Source organism: Diplotaxodon limnothrissa, linkage group LG7 (genome assembly GCF_057381915.1).
Source record: "Diplotaxodon limnothrissa isolate DT_005_m linkage group LG7, D_limnothrissa_male_GT1.1, whole genome shotgun sequence".
Taxonomy (NCBI): domain Eukaryota; kingdom Metazoa; phylum Chordata; class Actinopteri; order Cichliformes; family Cichlidae; genus Diplotaxodon; species Diplotaxodon limnothrissa.
The window spans coordinates 17,195,016-17,217,687 of NC_140602.1; the positions used below are offsets into that span (position 1 = coordinate 17,195,016).

Sequence of the window (22,672 nt, forward strand, 5' to 3'; positions counted from 1 at the left end):
AGATCCCGGGAGCTGAAGGCTGGGCTCTGGAGCGTGGGAGAGATGCCGAGAGGGAAGAAGAGGGGAGGAGCGGAGCGCAGGGAAAGATGCTGTTTTCCAGATGGCAAGCTCCGTCTCCCTGCCCTCTCTCTCTCTCTGTCTTTCACATGCTCTCTCTCCCTTCAGGCTCTGTTTACTATGTTTGCACTCCTTTTTTTCCTGCACCATCCTTCTCACCAATGCCTCCACTTGTGCCCCTTTTGCATTTGCTGACTTTTTACATTTGTTTACGGATTCACGATCATCGAGGCTGGGACGCAGATCTACGCACAGACGCGGACAACAATGATCACCAAGGCCCCCTTTTTTCAAAAGTCTTTTCACAGGTCCAAATGTGTGTGGTGATGCTTTAGACTAGCTTGCTAAATGTTAGCTTTAGTTGGAATCTTGGTGATTCATTTTTAGAAGCCCTAATAACAGGTAGTGTGAAAGGCATCACTGGCAATGCATTAAAAGTAGTTCAGACAATCACAGAACCAAGATATATGCAAATCCTACTTATAATAAAACACCGACCCGTGCTTCCCTTTTTTGTGCACACATTTACACTCACATACACTCTCTCTGCCTCTCTCAATTGCTTGAGCATATTTTGGCCGTGGCCCCAAAGCCAAATGAATTTACCTATAATGAGATCCAGAATCCAGACAGGCTGTTGCAGTGGAGGCTGACAGCTAGCGTCGCAGATTACTGATCATTTCCCCTCCATTGTTCATTTCCTCCCCTCCCCTTGCTGACTCTCTCTCTCTCGCTCGCTGCTAATGAACAGTGTCACTTATGCTATAAATATATACATCATCTCAACCATAACACCACTCGCTCAATTTTCATCACAACTTTCACACACACAGCTTTTTTTGTCTCTCCGTCTGTCTTTCAGCCCCCCACCACCACCCATACACACAGTTTCTCTCTCTCTCACACACACACACACACTTTCTCACACTCAGTTTCAGCTGCCATCACATCTGGCAACTTCTGTGCAGTAAGGAGCCAGAGATTTGAGGTGTGGCGTGAAAGCCTGAAAATATGTCAGCAGACAGAGAGAGAGAGAAAAAGAAGAGGAAAGGAATGGGGGGCCAGGCTTAACCGTTCCCTGGCCCAGGAGGGGGATATTTCTAACACTGCACTGTCAGGAACCAGGAAGTGCTTTGCAGACAGAAGATGCACACACAACGTTTGACACATGCACTCTCATGTGCAATCAGCATCTGAAAGAGGAAATGTGTTTAAAAAAGGCACAAAAAACTGTAGCGGAACGGAAATAGAAGGAAGCAGAAAACCCGTGTCTGAGTAGCAGCATGTTCCTGTTGTTTGTATCTGTAATGAACAGCAAGTGATTTCTGAGAGGTCGACAACACAAAACAAGGGATAGGAAGAAAAAAAACAAAAACTGGAAAAGACCGATGTCTCCTTGTAAGCACTTCCTTTACTTCCTTGTGCAGCTTTTCTCGGGCAGCCTTAATCCTCAGACAAGGAGCCTGAGCAGGGAGACATCTTTCAGCTCTTAAGTCATCCCACAGTCTCCTCACCACACACAATAACACCCCCCACACAGACACACACACATACACAGGAAGGGAGAGCTGTGGAAAGCGCAGGCTGACAACACATGACAGGGTGTTGATAATGAGCTGACAATGTCTGGCTTCAATCCACGAATGTCACTCTAGTGTGGCAGAAGCAGCCGGGCTGCAAAGTAGAAGTGCCAAAGAGGAAATGCAGATACTGTCAAACCTTGGTCAAAATATTTTTAGTAGAAAGTTGAACCAGATCGATGTCATGTACCTGCCTCACCACAGGCCCCACAGACTCAGCCATGAAGCTGCAGTGAGGATAGCGCTGACTGCTGCACTGTTAGAGGCTTAAAAATCACTCAGAAATGTTGTTTGGTGGGAAATCGCGAGCATTTTATTGCAGCAAATGTCTCTACGAGTGCCTGTTGATCAAGATCTGGTCGTCCTGCAGTGAAACTGTTAGAGATGAGTTGTTTGTTCTGCTGCAGAGAGCAGTCCTACAGAGTGTGAGGTCACATGAAGGGAATCTGTCCAATCTGCTCAGACTGTGGTCTTTGTCTTGTCCAGATTCAACAAGTTACTGTGCCCACAGCCACAGTGCAGACGTCAGGAATGCGAGCCTATATTTGGCATGAAGCAAAAGAACAGATACGCACAAACATGCACACACACACGTCCAGAAGCCCCTTATTTCTTACTATTCCTCATATGCGGCATCACATTAAGCATCTTGCATTAGTGTAGCGACTGAATACGAGCGTTGACAAAGGATTTACATAAAAACGTGCATAACAACATGAAGAATTCATGCAATGACTGAGAGTATGTCTCACTACCAACTCATTTGATTTGCTGCAAAATTTCCATAAACATACGTACACAGCTGTGGTCCCCAGAGAAAAAAATCCTACTGTTTTCAGCTATTAACATTTGTGATTTGTAATGACGTGCGTCTGTAACCTTTGTACCCCCCCTCCACACAACCGTGAGGCTGTAGCATAAAAGAGGTCCTTAACTGGTGGACATTCCTTAATAGATTACGCACTAAGTACTGCCCTGTTTAACAGTCACTAATTTTATTTGTCAGCTGGGTGCTGCAAAATACAGAGAGGTGATTAGTGGTGAAGCTAGAAAATAAAGACAAACCACATGTTATTGAAAATCTGCTAATGCTTCCATTGGATGCTTCTGTACCTTTAAAACCAGCTTTAGAGGTGGCCTGGTAAATAACATTAAACTCTGGGCAGATCTGGGGCATGTAGATGTTTTTCACCAGCGCTGTAAGCTGAAACACTGTGTACCGCAATGCACCGAGCACTAGAGGACTACACTGTAAAATTTAATGAGCTGGCTTTACTTTAAAAAAAGGAAAATGCAAAATTGATGACTCAAAGAAAAAGTAACCTCAACTTAAGAGGAGTAAGTTATACTTACTTAACAGGGTACCAAGGATAGTATAGAGCCACAATTTGAAGTTAAAACTGTATTTTAAAAAGTCTATAGAGTTGTATTTTTTATAACTTTAGTGAATATTTTGGCAATAAATTCAGAAAATGTCACTATAAATGGTTATTATATTTATTAGTCAAGTCAAGAGTACTCGTGCACAATATTTACATTAAGTGTTATAAGATGTGGATCCAATTCCGTGTTACACGCATAAGCCTCATACGCTACACAGTCATAGGATTGCTGATTTTATTAGTATGCATAAGAGCCTTTCACTCCATCCAGTGCATCACTCCAGAAATCTCAGACATGGTGGTCCGTTGCCAGCGAAGCCTTTACACTGTTCTTGCCCACACAAACGCTTGGCACCACATCACACATCTGGTGAAATAATCATCACAATGTCAACAATAACAGTCTGATGAGTCTAGACTTGCAGAAGTATTAAAAACAAATCAAGCACACATTATAAAATTAATTACGTATGCACAAATACTCCTCAGCATTTGGGCAAGAAGTGCAAATAAGAAATTTCAGTTAAAATTCACTCATTTATTTAAAGTAAAGACATTGTTTGGAGTTACAGGGTGGGAGTCAAAATGGGTCCAAAGCACATTTTTAACAGCAGTTAAATCACAAACCAAAATAAACCTAACACAGACGCAGCTGCGCCGAGAAGAGCTATCACAAGTGTCATGCCGACCTTAAAAGGAACTTTGCAAGCATTGATGGCAAATTAAAAACACACTATCAAAAAAACACTTTTTTGTTGTTTTCACAGATCTAGCAACTGCCCAACAGCTTGTTAAATTTCTCAAAAATGATCATAATGACCAACTGCTGGTCCTGTGGCACTGGTCAACCAGCAGAAACCTCACTACAGCCATTGAGCTGGCATAAATTGCTTGCGGATACACCAGAGGGATCAACAGGACGTATAATTACTCTGCAGTGACAGTGTATCATTGTCATTGTCTGCAGGCCGTGTAATGGAACCTCAGAGCCATAAAAGACAGTGATTCACCCCCACAATCGACTTTACACCACTGGGCTGCCAGCCTTTAACTCCAAGCATCACTGTGGCGCTCTATGGTTGCTTAGCAACTAAAGGAAATTGGAGGTGCCTTTGAATTAGGGCATTTTAAGAGGAGATTTATATGAAGACCTTGATGATAAATGCCTCCATAAATCTGGAACTTTCTATTTCTATGAATTAATCGCTGGAGGTTCTAATTCTGGTTTTAGACACTGCAGCGTCACGGGGGCTGCAGATCTCACGCTGGCTCTATTATGAGACTGTGGCTCGTTTCCAGATGCAGGCTACATTTTCATGTTATAGTGCAAAAGCAGAGGAAGGGAACATGGCCTGTTTCCATGACACCATAAACAGGAAATAGGAAGGGCCCAGTGCTGCCAGAGCAGTCTACGTAAATCACCGAAGAAGTTAGCAGAGAGGTCAGAACTTTCCCATAATTTCAGTCAATGCACGAACGACACCAGAGGATTTCTGAAGAGTAGCGCCTCCACCCTTGGCTTCAAATGGAGGTCCGATGGGCCTGTAGCCCAAAAAGTGTTGCATTTGGGGATTTTTGTTTTCAGCATTTATTTTCAATGAAATGAGCTGGAGCATGGGATTTCTAGCTCTAGCCACCTGATAGTGGTTTACATATGCTCCCAACTTTAGGTGTAGTTTGGAAATGAGTGCAATCAAGAAAGTATGTTCCATCCTAAATCCCTGACAGACCAATCACCACAGACATACATTTGATGGGTGCTCTTTTTATGTGTAAAACAGGCTATACTAAGGACCCTTAAAATAATGTTTTTCTTTTGATTTGAACCAGATTTACACAATCACTTAAGCCTTCAGCTCTCTTCACTCAAATTAATTGAGGCCTACGTCGGCAATGCCCTCTATAAACTCCAGCCTATGTTTTTATTTATGGGATTATTTGGAAGTGAACGGACTCTACGCACTCAACCCACATTTTTATAAAACGCACGTAAACAAAAAGACAGCGGTACTTATAGCTAATTCTATCTACACACTTCCCACTCTGTTTTCCCGCAAGTGAAAAAAAGTGTCCCTCTCACTCCTCCTCCTCACTAGAGGAGAAAGCAGGAGTGAAGCTGCGGCAGTCCTTTTTGGCGGCCTCCTCCAGGTCCTGTCCCCTGCAGTCACCATGCCAACCTATGTGAGGAGGAGTCTTAGCTGCGGGCCCAAAGAGACTTGATGAGGTCCTGTGATAATTAGCACCTCATTATGGAGCCCAGTGAATAGGCCAGCGGGCTCCAGGAGCCACAAGGGACAGAACAATGGAAAAAAACACACACACACAAGACAGAGGCTCACATCAAAGGGAAGCGCCCACTTTTTAGACCACGTAATAAAGAGGAGAAGGAAGATTGGGGAGGAAAATATTGCTCTCGATTCATACCTAAAAATATAGCTCATAATCCCAGTTTTTAAGCTTCCGCGTGTGGGTGGGTGGGTGTACGTGTGTGTGTGCTTGTGTGTTAGGATCTCTGCGTCACTCCAATCTGAATTTTCCCCCCTCCGGAGGCCTTAGTTGCTCCTCAAATGCATGAAACATAGTCAGTCCTCCCACTCTCTCTCACACACACACACACTCAGAGACAGAGAGAGACTTATGCATAAGCAAGTCACCATTTCAGTGTTGAACTTCAGTGAGAACCAGAGCCAGAGGGACCCCGGTTAAGCAACATGTCCATCATCAGCATTCCTGTTCCTGTGTCTCACCATGTGTCTGTATCTCTGCTTGGCAGGCAGGCGCTAATCACACAGACATTACCATGCACATGCTGAGCCAGGTGAACCGTATTGCACTGCATCTGAGTTTAACCACGCACTGGGCTTCATTTCGGGTGTATTGTGTCAAACACTGAACATCCTTTAAATACTAATACATTGCTACTGTTTCACAAACTTAAACTTAAAAAACAAACAAACAGTAGTCTTGGCATATTGCAAAAGCAAAGCCCATAAAGTAAGCACTAAATCTGTTCTTCCCTCTTAACTGTGCAGTGTTTCCTGTACCTCTGACTGCCACACAAACCCCCAAAAGCAGAATATTTTCACACCTATGATTAACAGTTGTCAAGCGGTTCTTTTCATCAGGCGCTTTTCCCGTTTCACTCAAACACACCTTTCGTGATTGTGCCCAGCGAGCTTAATGTTAACTTCATCAGTCCACTCCACTTCTTTTTCTAAATGAGTCTGGCTTAATCAGCTGTTGCTTTGCAGACGTCAGATTGTTGACGAGGTCGCAGGGATTGTTGATGATTCATCCATATATAGAATGTGTTTGTCCTATAAAGTTGCAATGTTTAACAGAGCACCACTCAACACTTCCTGGAGACTTTTTTCAGTGATATGTGGGGGCATGTGGGGGCATGTGGGGGCACGGGGGGGGGGGGGTCCTTTCAAATGCCTTTTTCCTCCTTCCTTGTCCATGACATCTCAGGAAGAGGACATTGCGAGCTACATTTTATTTGCTTAGCCTAATTTTCAGCTGCTCGGTGAGTTGTCATGGTAAGTAAGTGTTATCACAAGGTTTTAATTTACACTTTACCATTAGGTCCGGAAATGTTTGGACAGTGAGAAAATTGCGATTTTGTCTCTCTGTTCCAGCACAGTAGAATTTAAACGAATCAGTCAAGTGCACTTTCATCTTTAATTTGAGGTGCTGAAAAAAAGAATGTGTCATTGACTACTGAAGTATTTTTATTAAACAGGTTGAATTAAAAAAAACAAAAAGGTCCCAAGGAGAGCAGGAACATTAGAAGTAGCCTAATTAACAGTTTTTGGTTCTGGGAAAAAAAAACAGAAAATGCTTTGGTTGGTTTGACAGGATTAAAAGCCCCAGTCTGCTGAACAATGGTGGATAATCACAGATTTCTTTCTGTAGCAAAGAAAATCTCTCTCAGACCATCTAGCCAAGCAAAGAGCACTTACACTTTCACAAAAAAATAAGAGTCACATTAGACTTCATCAAAAAAAATAATACTTTGATGATCATTCACTGTGATGATGTGGCAGGAGACAAAATCATCTGGATGACTTCCACAGAGCTTCATGTTCATTCAAAGTTAAGTGAATAAACAAAATCTGGTTGGAAAGAATATTTCAGAGGTATTGTAGCTTTACAGTGATGTGATTTTCTATCGGGCCTGATTGATATCGCTGTAATGTGCTCATTCATTAAACTGAAGGCATCTATGATCATCAGCCCCATGGGTGCTAAAATCCACACGGATGGGAGTCACACCGCTCATTTATGGAGAAGCATCTCAAATGGCCTCCACAGTCAGCAGATCCCAATCCAATAGACCATCATTGGGATGTGGTGGAACAGGAGATTTGGATGCAGGAATAACGGCATCAGTTGTGTGATGCTGTGATTACAATATGAACCACAATCTCTGAGGAATGTTTCCAAAGAATTAACCCAAAAGAAGGGACAACCTGGCGCTAGCCCAGTGTACCTAATAAAGTGTGATTGTACAGGGTAAACTGTAAATTTCAGAACAGGGCACTACTTCTCCACACTGGTTTGAATATTACTGTTTCAATGAATCTTTGTAGTTTATATATTTGTTTGAAGTGATGGCTTTTTTCTTTCTTTTTCTTTTTGACTGAATCTATCATTTAGATTAAAGAAAAAAGAATAAACGTGTATAGTACTGCCATGCAGACTGTGTAATGCTCTGCCCCGTTCTTGCCTACGTTCATGTCAAAAGTGCAGCACTACCACCCCCTAGTGGTGATGAAGGAGATAGTGTTTAGTAGAAGAGCCATGCAAATACTTGGACTGCTTGAATTAGGTTTATTTATCCCATAAGAAAATAAGATAATGAGAAATAAAAATCAGTATTATTAACAAGGACTACACTGATACTTTTCCGCTGATATAAATATCTTACTCAGATGGCGTTTTACCGAACTTTGTTGTTTTATAACAGCAGTCCACATTTACAGAATGACACCAAATACAACAAAAATATCACAGTCACTCAACACCAATTCCATCAACAAGTTGATTTAAAAAGGTTTAATTTAACAGAAATGGTTAGACGAAGGCACATGATGCATAATAATACAACTGATTGATCAGATAGTGCACCAGAGATGAAAACAGCATGTAAACCAGATTTGAGTTCTGCTTGTAAAACTTCCTTTAAACATGTCAAAACGGGAACAAACAAACAAACAAAACAAAACAAAAAATCATACAGTCAATAAAACAGAAAGATGACGACAAATATAAATGCAAAGCTGATTATTGTGGCAGACAGACATTAAAAGTGGTCCACGGCTTTATGTGGAATTCTTGTAGGCAACGTTTACAAGACAAAATGAAATAACACAACTGTAAGTCCAAGAGAAAAAAATATATAGGCTTGTAGTTTTTCACTGAGAGCTTTTCGCCTGCATCCTCTCTGCTGCGAGTAGTGAAGGCTTTTTTTGTTGTTTTTTTGCTCTTTTAAGAAGGGAATTGCATTTTTCCTCAGAAAAAGGCATTGTATCACAGTATACCCCATCATCTCTCTGTCACATTATTAGTAAAAGTCCAACATGAAAGTGGAAGTAGGGAAAACAAAAAGCCTAAGACATTATTTACTGTATATACAGTGAACCAAGTGAGCGGCTGTGCTGTGTGTCTATGCTAGAGAGCTGGTGTGTGCTGATATTACACTACTAGCATGCGCTAATGCAGATGGATTGATTTTTTTTTGCCCTTGAGAGAAGAGACAGCTGGTCTTGTCAGAGCTCAGCAGTGACTTCCGTGGTTATGGATCTCTCATGCTAACATTAGTGTTGTTTTCCTTCCTTCCAGCTCCCTGTCACTGATGTAAAATCGCCCACTCCTAAAAGAGTAATTGTTAAAAACAAACTGTGCTCTTGGAAATCAAATATATTGCACTTTAGAACAAGGCCAGACAACGTTTTAAAAAAAAGTAAGAAGAAAGAGAATGCATAAAAATAGGATGTCCAGTGTCGCTAATTTTTGTCTGCAGATTCTCCAGTGAAACAATTACTTTCACAATTAGAAAAATATGGTCATTCATTCTCATGCAACCTGTTAATGTACCTTAAAACTAAGCCTGAGGACACTGAGGAACAGCTTTGCAAAGTCTACCTACCAGCAGCAAAACCTCTTAAAAACCATATAACAGTTTATGTTTTGTGTAAACGAAATGTCTGCTAGCACATATTTAGCAATCAGAATATCAAATAAATGCAAATATTCCTAAATATGGAAGCGTTCCTCTTCAGTGGAATTAGAAATTCATAGGCGTGGACAACAAGACACGACAACCGAGGTCTTGTTTGAGTTTTTGAGTGTAGTTTGATTTATGTTAAAGTCAAGCTGAAGACAAACGAGAAAGAATAATTGCACATCTTTATCTTATTTATGGATTATTTACCTACAACAGTAACTCAATAATAAAACATCACTTTTCCTCCCCCCTCTTGACTATTGACTAGCAGAGTTTGCTGTTATGTAAATATAATTTGAATGTTATATGAAATAGTTAGTAACACACATTCAAGTTCTAGAGGAGAAAAAAATCAAAAGAGTTTTATTTCAGTCTGACTAAAAAAAGAGAGATCTGTGTAATTGCATGGCGACTACGTCTTCTGACGATTGTACAACCAATCCTCTCAGACCGTCCTCTCCTGACAACTTACAGCATCTGTGTTAATGATATTTTCAGTGTGTTTTCTTTCCTACTAAGCAGGCATCAATAACCTGTCTAAGGCATACTGTAAACGGTCCCAGTTCTTCCAAAATACAGTCAAAAAACAAATCCCCAGGCAGGTAGCTACCACATGATACCGGCTCCTCATCAGTGGAGCGGCAAACTTGGCAGCAGTGGAGACGCACACCAGGATGACGGTGATGATGGCCACCATGACGTTGATGCTCTTCCCCAGCAGGACTCGGGCGTCGTGGCTCTCGAGTTGGACCGTCTGCTGCTGCTGCTGCTGCTGGAGCTCCAGCTTGGACACGCGAGTCTGACACGACTCCAGGGCTTCCTGAGAAAGGTGGGGAGAGGGGTTTTTATGGGTCAGACCGTCTCTCAACTTGCTAAAGGGCATTTCGCTGACCTTTAAACACTCAATTACCCAAATTCCTCTAAAAGAATTCTTCTGCATCAGCAGAGAGAGGCCGCTTGGACAGATGACAATGGCCATGTGCTGAGATATTAGACACTTACAGGCATGGTGTATTTTTGCGATCCATCTTACGTGCTGCTTATGTGTGAAGCATCGCAACATAAGTAGATTCACCACCACTATTTACCTGTATGTCCCTGGCCCTTTCGTGAGCCTGGTAGGCCACCCTCTCCTCAATGCTGGCCAGCTCCTGCTTCAGATTTGCCATCTCATTCTGGTGAAGTTCTGTCAGGTCGTTCAGCTGGTCTTCCAAACGCTCATACCTGCCAGTCAACACAAGGGGATGGTTAATATTCATATCACTGCGGATTTTAAAGTGGTTAATGACACGTGGTATTAAGCTTATTGTTATCTCAAATTCTCTTAGAGTTATGCTTGTTTATTTTAGATGAACATTTTATATTGGTATGTCTGTTCTTATTATTGTTATTTAACAATAATGAAATGCCAAGTTGTGTAATCGTACCTGTATCTCTCATCCTGCAGTGATTGGCTGATAATGCCATACTCTCTCTCGAACTGTGCCTTTAACTCCTCTATATCCTCCTCCAGCTGATTCTGGGCATCTTTAATCTCCCTCACCTCCTCCAGGGTCAGGGCAAGTCTGCCCTGGTTGTCTTCCCCTGTTTGATCCCCCTTAGCTTGGCTCTGACACGGCCCTGCAGACGCTCCTGCCCCTGCTGGGTTTCCATTATTGTCTGAAACAGAAGCGCTGCCTGAGGAGCACTCGTCATCACTGGGATACTTGGGTTTGCCCACTATAGAGGTGCTGTTACTCAGTCCCTTCACTTCAGTGTCAGTGGACAGTGGAGAAGAAGAGTCCAGAGTGGTTTTGAGGTGGGCAATGTTATCAGCGCTGCCAAACTTGTTCCTGATGAGGTTGGCGAACTCTCTGGGCTTGCTGAAGAAGAAAGGAGGAGACAGCGAAACACCTGGTCCAATGGTTTTAATCTTGTCCATGGTCGGGTGTCGGCCACTGCTTGTCATGTCCCTCAGCTGTCTGGGTGACTCCCGGGGTATGGTGCTGTGTTTAACAGAGGAAGAGCGAGCGGGAGGGCTTTGATAGTTTTCACTGTCTTTCATCTTTCGATGGTACTGTTCCAGCTTCTTTTGCATCTGGGCAATGTTCTGAGCTGACTTCTGGTTCTTTTTCTCAAACACCTGCTTGATGCGCCCCACCTGCTGCTTGTCCGCACTGTCCATGAGCTTCAGATACTCAGCTAAATTCTCATCTCGTGTCGTTTGCTCGATCTTTATCTGTTCTGTGACTTTCAGTATCTTTTGCTGGAGGCTGTCCAAGCACGAGCGACTACGCTGGACCTCAAAGCCGAGAGCAGGATAGGGACTTCCATCACTGAGCTCCAGATCCAAATTATTCTCTGAAGAACCCCGGCGCATTGACAGCGGGAGGCCTATAAAACTGCTCTCTCTACTCCGGTCCTACAAAAGAAGAAAATCAAAAATTAAGCAAAAATATATGAAATTTGGTACAGTCAAGTATCAGTCAATACCACAGCGCTGCTATTAGAAACAAGCTACTTGTCATCTCACAGTACAATAAAGGATTTTTCCTTTCTCAGTTAAGAGACACTGGACTTGCACCACCTCCAAAATATATACACACATACATGCTTGTCACTAAAAGCAACCATCCAAAATTCAAAAAAGAAAAGTAAAACGCACATCGTACCACACACACAAGGCACATAATCTACGGACACTCATCGCACAAATCCACTGTTTTCAATTGCAGTAGGTATCCTATAACTGTTTCATGCTTTTAAATGTAGATGACAGCATTTTACTGTAATTTACAAGAGATATATTTTTCAGTGTAAATAATGTATTAAACTGGTGCATTTACAGGAAGGACCTTTTACTACCTTTTACTCTGCTTAATAAAAAAAAACCCCACAGCATTCTGGGAAAGTAAATATTTTATCAAGACTTCCAACTAAAAAAGTCTGAATTCAAAAAGTAAGGTTTTTATTTTACCCCTTTTTAAGATCAGGGCCTGTTTTCTAGTTTTGGCCCCAATTTTAAATTTGATCATATTATTTTATTCGACATAGAGCTGGGCGATAGAACGATAACGATATGTATCGCGATATAACTTTTACTGATAGAGAAATTAAGCTATCGCGATAGACCTCGCCGCTCTTGTCCTCAAAAAAAAAAAAAAAAAAAAAGGTCAGCCAATCCAAACTAAGTAGCGCAGAGCCGAACCAATCACAGCCGCAGCGTCACGTCGCGTGACTTGTTACGTACAGCACAAGTGCCAAGCCGCAGGTGTGTTTGTTTGGGAAGCAGCCAGCGGGTAATGGAGGAAATGGGTGTGCCGACTAGAAAAATCAACCGAGCGTGACCGAAGAGAAAACAGATAATGGTTCCAACGCCGGAGAGATTGTCGAACGGAAGAGCCAAAGAAGTTCCGTAGTGTGAAGGTATTTCGGCTATTTCAAGTCTGACAAAAAACAGAGTAGCGTGCACTGTAAATTGTGCCGAAAGCAAGTCTGGAAATACAATAAACTGGTGCATGCGTCACACTGCGCCACGTTATTGTTTCGGTGAAATGAATTTCTACAATACTGTTACTGTTAATTCTACTCTCTGCAGTGTTTAAATGCTTACATATACACACAGTTACTGTCCCTCCACACATACGACTCGGTTCTGCTTCTATGCCCCAGCTTTGTTTACTTTTTCCCACCGAGGCTTCTAGACTTCTGATTGGCCAACATTTCTGCACGGTTAGGAATCTAGCGCCACCTGCTGCTTTGGCATGTTCATAGCAGCGTTTTCCTTCATTTCTGCCTTTATGTGTGGACGGGATTCTTTTTTAAAACGAAAAAGGAAAATCTCAGTTTTCAAAAATACCCGTGTACGTGTGGACGTAGCCTCAGTCTCTGACTGGAAGCGCTAATTCGTCATTCGGCTTTTGTCAGACTAAAGTAACTGTTAAAACTGTTTGAAAAGCTAAGCTATACAACAAGGAGAGATTGAGAATTTCCTTTTAGTTCTCAGTTTATTTGATATTGACAAAAGTTAGTCAGTTTTGTCTGTTCTTCTGTAAAACAAACTAAGATTTATTTTTAGAATTAATATTTTGTTTCTAAGTGGAATTGACAATTTAGTCTGTTTTGTTTGTTCTATTTTGAAACTTAAACGCTTTAGCGGCTGCCTTTTGTGTAGTTTGCAATATTTGCCTTTATTTATCTGAAAAAGTCTCATGTTCCTTAAGTACATCTACCCTGTTGAACTTATTATGGGAAATAAATATTTAAATAAAAACAAGCTGCTGATTATTTCACATTTTACTTGTGAGCAACGGCACATTTAAATCTTACAAATATAGTTATTTGGCTTATATCGTGATAGATATCGTTATCGCCTGAAATGAAAAAAACATATCGTGATATGAAAAAATCTCATATCGCCCAGCTCTAATTCGACAATAAAATTACATGTACACTTCCTGGGTACGAGTCTTTAATACAGAGGGTCTTTATCATTATCACAGAGACACAGCTATGCTAAACAACCTAAAAGTAGGTCAGCATTTTTAACTAAGCATTACAATCTACAGCTGCAGCTGTAAAGTAAAAGCACATGTGACCAACTGCTCATACTATGAATCCGATGTTTTCAGGTGCTCATTTGCTTCAAATTACTAGCTTAAATAATTGGGGTAAACATCATTATTTTCTTAGATACATACAAGAAAATACAACATTTCCACATAGTAATCTCTGGCTCGAGCACTATTCAGCATTTCACACTGTGAGGCCATCTGGGTGTGTCTATAATGCTCTTATTTGGAAAATCTGTTACATTTTAAGAGCCAGAATTTAATCCTGTTTGTTTATAATATAGATTAAAAAAACAGTTGACAAAATTCATACAACTACTCTTAGTATGTGTGAAAGAAGTGGAGCATGTACATCTAATGTAGGTCAGTGATAATGTCACACAAAGGCGCAAGGCAGCAGAAAATCCCTATTCCAGACAATGTACCCTAGTTTTACAGTTAATAACTGTTTTTTGTGATTAAAGCTGAACGTTATGCTCACTTTTTGTACTCTGTTGTAGGTTTGAGGAAGTAAGCATAATATATACAGGCTGAGTAAGCAAGATTGCATTTACTAGGGAACTAGAAGACATCCCGTTATGAGGAAACTGTAGGAAAGCAGAGAAGCAAAAATGTAATCATGCTTCTAAGCTGCACTTTAAAGGGCAGAAGTGTCGCTTAAAGTGTAAAAAAAAAACTGCAGCCCATCGGTGGCTCAACAAACCATTTCGTCTTGCAAGCTGATCACAGTGCAACACCCCTGTAGTGAAAGAGGGTGTAAGCTATTAAAGCCTTACACTAAGTGTTGTACAATAAGCACTATAGGCGGCACAAAACTGCACTAATCCTTAACAAATGTAACACCGCTAGTTAGTAAATAAACAGCTAACTCAAGCAGGCTCAATCTTGCTTAGCATTTCAGCATCGCCACGTAATGGTCACTTATTGCAAGCTAAGTATCTTGACATCAGCAAATGCACCCACAGTTAACCACATAATGAAACTTCTCAACACATGACTCCCACGTGAACCTCGAGAGAAGGTTTACAGGATGATGTATGAGTACATGCCTGGTGAACACACTGAAAAACACTGCTCAGACTAAAACAAAAACACAGTCAGCGGGACCATCTTTCTGAATTCAGCTTAATTCAAGGTATCCAATTACACAGGTGAATAGGATTTACCTGCTGTTGGCTCTATGATGTCACACCAAACTAGCCACACTTGTTTAATAATGTGAAGGCAAGAATCTAATGACATGATTATTACTGCAGCGCACTGTGTTTGTACCACAGTGAACAAGCACAAACAGCTTCACGTATATTTGTAGCCATGCTTGTGGTCACGTTGATGCAGACTGTAATCAGTCTGCAGCCACTGAATGACATGCTGCATGATTTAGCACACATAACTATGGCTCCAGGAATATATATCTACTGGTGTTGTAATGCCATCATCAGGCAACAAGGCAATTTTCCCCAATATTTAACCTAACTATCAACGCAACTAATAGCATGTTCAGTGCCTTGTTCTTAAAGGGAACTTCTGGCAGCAACTTTAGAAGTCCAAAAATAAAAATTATTTCCACACCAGGAAAAAAGACTTTTAATCAACTACCAGTTAATTAATCAAGCATTGATAATATGCAATCAAACATACAAAGTGAGGTCACGCTGCTGTTTTATTCATTGCTATTCATTCAAGGTATCCTATTACACAAGTAAATTCAGTTTACTTCCTGTAAACAGAGTATGAGGTCAGGTAAAGGAGGTAAATTCCATTTACCTGCTGCTGGCACTATGACTTCACGCTCAACTAGTCAAACTTGTTTGATAGCCTGATAAGTTAGGGAAGAACTGATTATTACTAGAAGAACCTGTTGGTTACGTTGGTGCAGACTGCAATCCTCAGCAGCCACTGGATGAACTGTGACATAATTTATATATACATATCTGTGATCCCAGGAATATGTATAATATGTATCGTGACTTTGTAATGCCATCATCGGGTCAAAAAGTCAACAATGCCACTAATGGCATGGTTAGTGACATGTTCCTCAAACGTGTTCTGTTCGGTCTCTGCTTTCAAAGTCCAAAAAGTTACTTCCACCCCAGAAACAAGTATACTTTAATCAACAATCAGCAAACTAATCATGTTTTAATAATACACAAACAAAAACTTAAAAGCTAAAGTTAAACTGTTGTTTTATTTATTATAATATAAGATTCAAGCTAGCCATGTTAGTTTCAGACCATTTCACCCATCCTGGATGCTCCCCTTGAACTGAGCCCTCTAAGAAGGACACCACTGGGATAACATGATCAGCTCAAAAAAAACAAAACAAAACATGGTGGCAAACTGTGATGGCTGAGCTGACAGATCCATTACTTCCTCTAGGAATGAAGAGGACAAACTAACTCCACAGCATCCATCTATTAGAGAATCACTGATTTAGTGCAAATCAGCAAATGTTGGAATGCTAACAGGCTCAGCTAAGATTGTGAAAACAGTAACAATTACACTTGTTAAACATCATTATGAGCCTGTTGCAAAGGCAAAATCAGCATTAAGCTGCCATCATGGATTTAAACTAATGTCATTTATACACACACACACACATATATAAATATATATATTTGTCTGTAATTACACAGTATATTCTTCATTATGTGTAGTGTGTAACTGGAGAACAGCACGCTTATTTCTACAAGCAAGCCAGGGTTTTTTTCAGCCTCTGTCCTCATCCTACTCTCACACTCTCTCTGGCATCTGTCCTTATTGAACACAGAAGTCTTTCTCTGCAGAGAAAAAAGCTTACTTTGTCATGTTCTACCTCTGCCCTGTCCAGGACTGAGCCACTGCATATGGAATCACTGGCCTGACGTAAAGCCAGACGAACCCTGCATCCAGTTGTGGTCTTGCCCCATCGGCTGTGAAGGCTCTAATTCTCCACCAAACAATAGGTTTCACATATAAACCGACCTTTTAGTCAAACCTGATTTCCATACAAAACAATGAGAAACTTAATGTTGCCTCGCTTAAGAGGAAGTGTAAAGTAAGCTGCTGTATTGCTCACTCAAATTACCAAATCTTTTCAGAGTTCATATGACAGTCACAAAGAACTGCCTGTTCCACCAGACAGCTTAGACTGCATGCTATTTCTGCAGTGCTTGAACAAAGCTAGCTCCTCAGGCGCTCTCCCACCACTAGCATTTACTTTGGAAATGTTCAATATTGTCCTCTGCACCATTAGGGGCTAAACACTGAGCACAGGGGTCTTACTCTGTTGCTTCAATGTGCTGAGATAACATAAATATGGAACAAGTGCAAAATAGATCAGATGGAAACCTGGCAACCACTGGTGAATCACTGCCGAGGCCTGCAGTAAGATTTATGTAAAGGGTATTGATAAAACTTCCACACTTGTACTGCACCTGAATTTCAAGCTTAAAAATGATAAAACAAGGAACTTTGTGATATAAACACAAGTGTCTTTTAACTGGATGAGGCCATAATCGTGAGAGCGACCTAAATAACATAACCCAGACATTTTTTACATTCTGGAAACCATCTGCAAGTATGACAGCTGGCAATTTCCTCACACGAGATTGATGAAATTGTATCATTTCAATTTAATAAGCACATCTGCACCACCACTGCTGCTGCTACTTAAAATTTCGAACCACTCTGAATAACCGCAGGAGCAATCTGAAGGTCTCTGCGGATGAGTGGTCCTGCTAAATGAAGTAGGCTCACGCTGATGAAAATGTCCTCCCCAAATCTGCTGAGGAGCTGCCCTACTTTTCACTCACTTTCTCCAAAAACATTTGCGCAGCCAGAGACCGGTGAGATCCCGGTTACATTTTTGATCCCCTCTAATCGTGCCTTTAAAATATGTTTTATCACTACAAATGAGGTGTGTTCTCACCCTAAATAAAGTCTTCGAGATGCTGTCTTTTGAATTAGCAAGCCAGGCAATACACCCACTGGTGTTTTGACTCACAAATAGATTTTAGTGTGTCAGTAGAGCAGAAGAAGAAGAAAACAGAGAGCGGGAGACAAGGCAGAGAGAGAGAACTGTAACAGATATAAAAAGGACAGGAACAGAGGTTGCCCCCAAACAGAGCTCAGCAGCACACATCATCCCAATCATCATCATCATCTCCAACAGCAGGATCAGCAGGAGTCATCCGTGCCCTCAGGGTGCTTCCTTCACAACTCAACCCTGCATGAGCCCCCTGTTCCCCCTCCCACGCTGTCCTACATAGCACACAGTCTGTCCAGCACCATGACCCATTTAATAAGCCCTGACCTCGCTTGACAGCATAACATAAAGATCCATCTGCATTAGCCTCAATCTTAACCCAACAAGGAAACGCTGTGTGTTGTTAGGCCTGAGAAAACCCACTCAAAACTTAGCTACAGTTCGAGGGCAAAGTCGCTGCAGATGCTGCTTATCTTGCACTGAAGTGTACTCTCTCTTGGATCAATGATCTAGTTAGTGATTCAATTTTTCATGCAAAGGCAGGCCTCGCACTCATCTGCCCACTGCACCACCACGAGAAACAGACTGAGCAGCAATTCAGCATTTAAGTTCTGAGGAAGAGCAAGGGTGAGAGCTCACAAATTATTTAGAACTGGGTGGATATGCAGGGGATGTTTACTAAATTCTGAGTAGTATGGATAAAATAAATATTGGTTTAGATTGATTGAACGTGCAGCTGATTTCTTTTCATCTTGCTGAACCCACTGCCCCTTTCAGTTTGAGTGAACATTATTATAACCACAGACATTTTCTTATGCAAACAGGAACACATTGTCCCCAATACCAGGAAGTAATGTTTGCTAGTACTCACAATCCCTTTTGCAATCTAGAGAAACCATCAGTTCACAGGGCCTGGTCATGCAAGTGCACAAGCACATTCAAATACAAGCACAGGTGTTTGCACCAGTTTGATGTAACTGGATCCAAATGACAAAACATTTGGTGTTTGGTGTGCTGTCACTGGCTCTTGGCACGCCCAAGTAAACACGCACAAACAAGGCAACGGAGCTGGCACACTTGAAGAGATGGAACAAAACCGTCCCTTCAGCCGAGAACAGAATCACAGAGGGGAAGAAGCCCTCGATGCTTATTGGTATTCCCTCCAGCTGATCCTCATGGATACAGACGCTCTCCCACTCAGGGCTCACACAGGGAAACAGGAAGAAAACCAGCGATATGGAGCGTGAGAGGGACAAGGAGCACATCTTTCATTTTAAAGAAACCTGACCCGGCGTCTCCCCCCTCCGCCCTCTCCTCTCATCTGCATCCCACAGCTGCATATGTGGTCAAACTTTGATTGCTTTCTTTACTGAGGGGCCAAACTGTGCACCTTATTGGACTAAAAGGAATGGGGAAACTTGCAACAGAGTCTAAAGTCTTAAATTCCCTGAATGAATGATCCCCAGGGGGTCAGGGGAATTAATTGCTTAAGACATATTCACTATTATCTTAGAAGACAAGCTGCTCCAGGACTAAATCAATAGTCCATTAACACTTACTAGTGCCTGCTTGCCTCCAGTGACTGAGAGAGTATTGAGCGGGATTCAATTAAGATAAATACGCAACTATATTCAAGTGACCAAAACCGTTGATGTAACGAGGCTGGCGAGGACTCGAACACTTCAAAAGATATTTTCGGCTGCTCCCTTATTCGCGAGGTGTCACGGCAGGTAGCTCTGCATGTTTGGTTTGGCAGATTTTTTTTTTTATAACACTGGTGCTCTTCCTGAAACAACACTAAAAGGATTCGTGTCTCCTCCCGGCATCGAACAGGAGATCTTTCATTAAAGCACTACATCACAGAGCCACTGAGGACTGAAGCACTTCTTTAGCCTTAAAAAGAAACACACAGGACCTACTTTAAAAACTTTTATTTAAGGACTCTGGCATACAATGCACAACATGTAAATATTATGCCGACGTGAAGGTCAATGTGCACCTTTTGCACGATAACACGCATGCGAGAATAGCATTACAGGTAAAGGGCACAGTTCACATATGGAGAGCTGGGTCACGGAGAAATGCCACAATCTCAGCAGAGCCACCACTCAGTAAGGGTTAAAGGCAGTCTCTGGAAGCCAGCCACGAAAAGCCAAGTTGCATCATTTTTGGCCTCTAACCCACTATATCTGCTGCACAATGGCTTTTTGAGAAACAAAACTGGAATGCCATTTACGGGCAACAAAATGAGGAAAAGCAAAACTACACAGCACAGCATTAATAAACCAGCTAACAGTCAGATGAGCTGATCCACTTTACTGTGTTAGCGATTATAACAAAACTGGTCTGACTGCTTATATAAGAATCCGGCTATAAAGTTATTCCGCATGATTCTTTCAAGCTGTACTCCAGGGGAGAAGTGATCGATTTCAATTACTTATACTCTTAATTCAGTTTAAATTCAGTCTATTAACAGGAACCTAAAAAAAGGGGGGAAAAAACCCGTAATAGCACTTTTTAGTGACTGGGTGTCAGATGTAAAGGTTCATACTGAAAATGAGAAACAGTTTGCTGCTTCATGCCACTTTACTGAAGCAGCGAAAGAATCACACGTTTTATGTGTTAAAGTTTCTGGCTTTTAACAGATAACAGATCTGCCCCAGCCATTAGGGGACTTCTGACTCCTCGTGTGGTTTTCCCCCTAACCACCCAGTTTTAGTTAGCTACTTTTGTCAAGTTTCTTTCAGCTAAAAGACTTGTCATGGGACTTGAGTTAAGTGCCATTCTGATACTGTGTACTCTTAAGATTTTGAGGATATAAGCATATAAATAAAAACTTTCTTTTTTCCTTACTTTCATGAAATTGTAATATGAGTCATCAGGAGATTTTGTGATATAATCCTCCTTACCCTTCATCTACATCTGAAATCCTAACTTATGTGGTCGCTGACCACAAAGAAAACTCAACTGCGCTATCAAAAGAATATATTATGGTATAGTTTCCTTTAAATATCTGCTGTTATCGCTTTAATATAGATGAGCTGGGATCCTCATATGGTTGTGAAATAGTAAATAAATCCAATCAGAATAGGTTGCTCTGAACAAGCAAATATTTGATACAGTGTTTGCGTGATTAAGGTTTGTATTTGAACAACACCATAGCTGTTTTTACAAAGACCGATTCAGCAAAAATATTCCCTGGTGGAAAAAGTCAGTAAGCAAGCCGTTCGCCTGAGAAACTTGTATTGTCCCCTGTAGAGGAACCGACTTCTTGTAGGTACTTTGCATAGTTTCTTATCAGTCTCTGACACCAGCTTCCTGGGAAAATTAGCAGTGAGTGCGCATATTACATGTTAAATATTCAGTACTTTAGATTTTTTCTTTAAAGTGAACATCTTTCCAAGAAAGAATTGATGATCTTTCAAATTTACGAGCAATCATCATGACAGACTTGCAAAGGGAACAGCAGGCACTGATTCTAATTGATTTGAAAGTCGAATAAATGCGGGGAGCGTATTTACCTTTTCTGTGTGACTGACCTGCTTTTTATTTGCTTAAATTGGGAGAAATCACTAGAAAATATTGATTTTATGTATCACTTGATTGAGTATATCTCTTTGATTGTTTAAAAGACAATAAGCTGTTTACGTGTCCAAATATGTTTGTTTTTTGTTTTTAAGTTAACCCTTTCCGTGGGTTCTACTTACTACTTTTTCACAGCTGTGCATGACAGTAAGGTGGGGATGGATGAGAGTTTATGTTTTTTTACCCTTTAAAAACAAGGTTATGAACTGAGTCACTGAGCACAAACACAGAAGCACCTGTAAGACGCAGCGCAGTACAGTAGCTTATAACAAACACACTACCTAAGCTATTAAGTTTCCGCTCAGACTATTAGTTCTGCTGATAGCAAAACTGATAACCCAGCCAATATTCTTGGAAACAATGGGGGAAAATGGCCAGCTCATAATTTACTTTCCAACAATACGTTTCATAAACTTGTTCGCAACTTAAAGCTGGTCCTCATACCAGCTGGCCTTACTGAACATTTACCCAATATTGGCCTAGGCTGACTCACATATCGGGCAGACTCCACACCTGTGAGCAACACAGCAGGATCACAAACCATAGCCTCGAAAATGAACAAATGCATGGAATATGTATTAAGGAGTCACGTGTTTGTTTGGTTTAATGTTTGCATGCTTCCACTAAACTTACCACCCTTGTGTTTAGAAACCATATTTAGGAGTGGTGGGCGTGTGTCTCTAAGAATCAATAAAACTTTTCAGATTATTATTAAACCATAGGATCAACCGCTTTCGGTAGCCCGGAGTTCACATCCTCGGAGTCCCTTCACATCCCCATGAAGACATGCCCTTTTCTACGGTATCTGTATGAGAGCGGCTCACTGAAAGCTCTTTGTTCGGGGAAACACGCAGCTTTAAAAGCGGCGCAGCTGTCGGTTTCACATGACGTGGAGCTCGAGAGGCAACAATGCATCGCCGGTACAGTACGGGTCCTGCCGTTCATCACACAACAATGCTGCAAAAACAGTCATTCACACACTCACCATCCGGCTGCTGCTGCTGGTGCTGCTGCTGAGGTATTTCTCGACTTCGGACAAACTTCGCACGGACACGTTTGCGCTGGGCATAATAACCTCCAGTTAGTGGCCAGTTAGGAGCTGGTGGGTCGTCACTTCGGTGTCAGGACTAGTTTACAACTGTCGCCTAAACTCGTATCCATGTTTAGCCCCCCTTTTTTGCTCTCTCTCTCACTCCCTTACTCACTCACTCACCCGTGCACTGGCTGCTCCCTTCAACAAAACTGCGCGTGAACCTAAACCCCGCCCACTCGTCTCTCTGAAGGGTGGCTCAGCTGAAAGAGGAGGGGTTAACTCTTTAAAC

At 41.6% G+C, this 22,672-nt stretch overlaps 1 protein-coding gene across 1 annotated transcript; it reads right to left on the reverse strand.

The window, feature by feature from the left end:
• Nucleotides 1-9,626: 9,626 nt before the first annotated feature.
• Nucleotides 9,627-22,549, reverse strand: LOC146628104 (transmembrane and coiled-coil domain protein 3-like). The gene is made up of 4 exons (XM_085357576.1): nt 22,336-22,549; nt 10,676-11,649; nt 10,337-10,472; nt 9,627-10,068 (listed from the first exon to the last, which is right to left on the reverse strand). The coding sequence occupies exons 1-4, from the start codon at nt 22,417-22,419 to the stop codon at nt 9,763-9,765; spliced, it is 1,500 nt and encodes a 499-aa protein (XP_085213702.1). The 5' UTR covers nt 22,420-22,549; the 3' UTR covers nt 9,627-9,762.
• Between the last annotated feature and the right edge of the window lie 123 nt (nt 22,550-22,672).

What these genes read in the sequence shown, in the direction of transcription:
- LOC146628104 (XM_085357576.1), bottom strand. Translation starts at nt 22,419, where the DNA reads ATGCCCAGCGCAAACGTGTCCGTGCGAAGTTTGTCCGAAGTCGAGAAA. An exon ending in CCAGCAGCAGCAGCCGGATG is followed by an intron (nt 11,650 to 22,335) that starts GTGAGTGTGTGA and finishes CTTCTTTTGTAG; the next exon opens with GACCGGAGTAGAGAGAGCAG. An exon ending in CTGCAGGATGAGAGATACAG is followed by an intron (nt 10,473 to 10,675) that starts GTACGATTACAC and finishes GTTGACTGGCAG; the next exon opens with GTATGAGCGTTTGGAAGACC.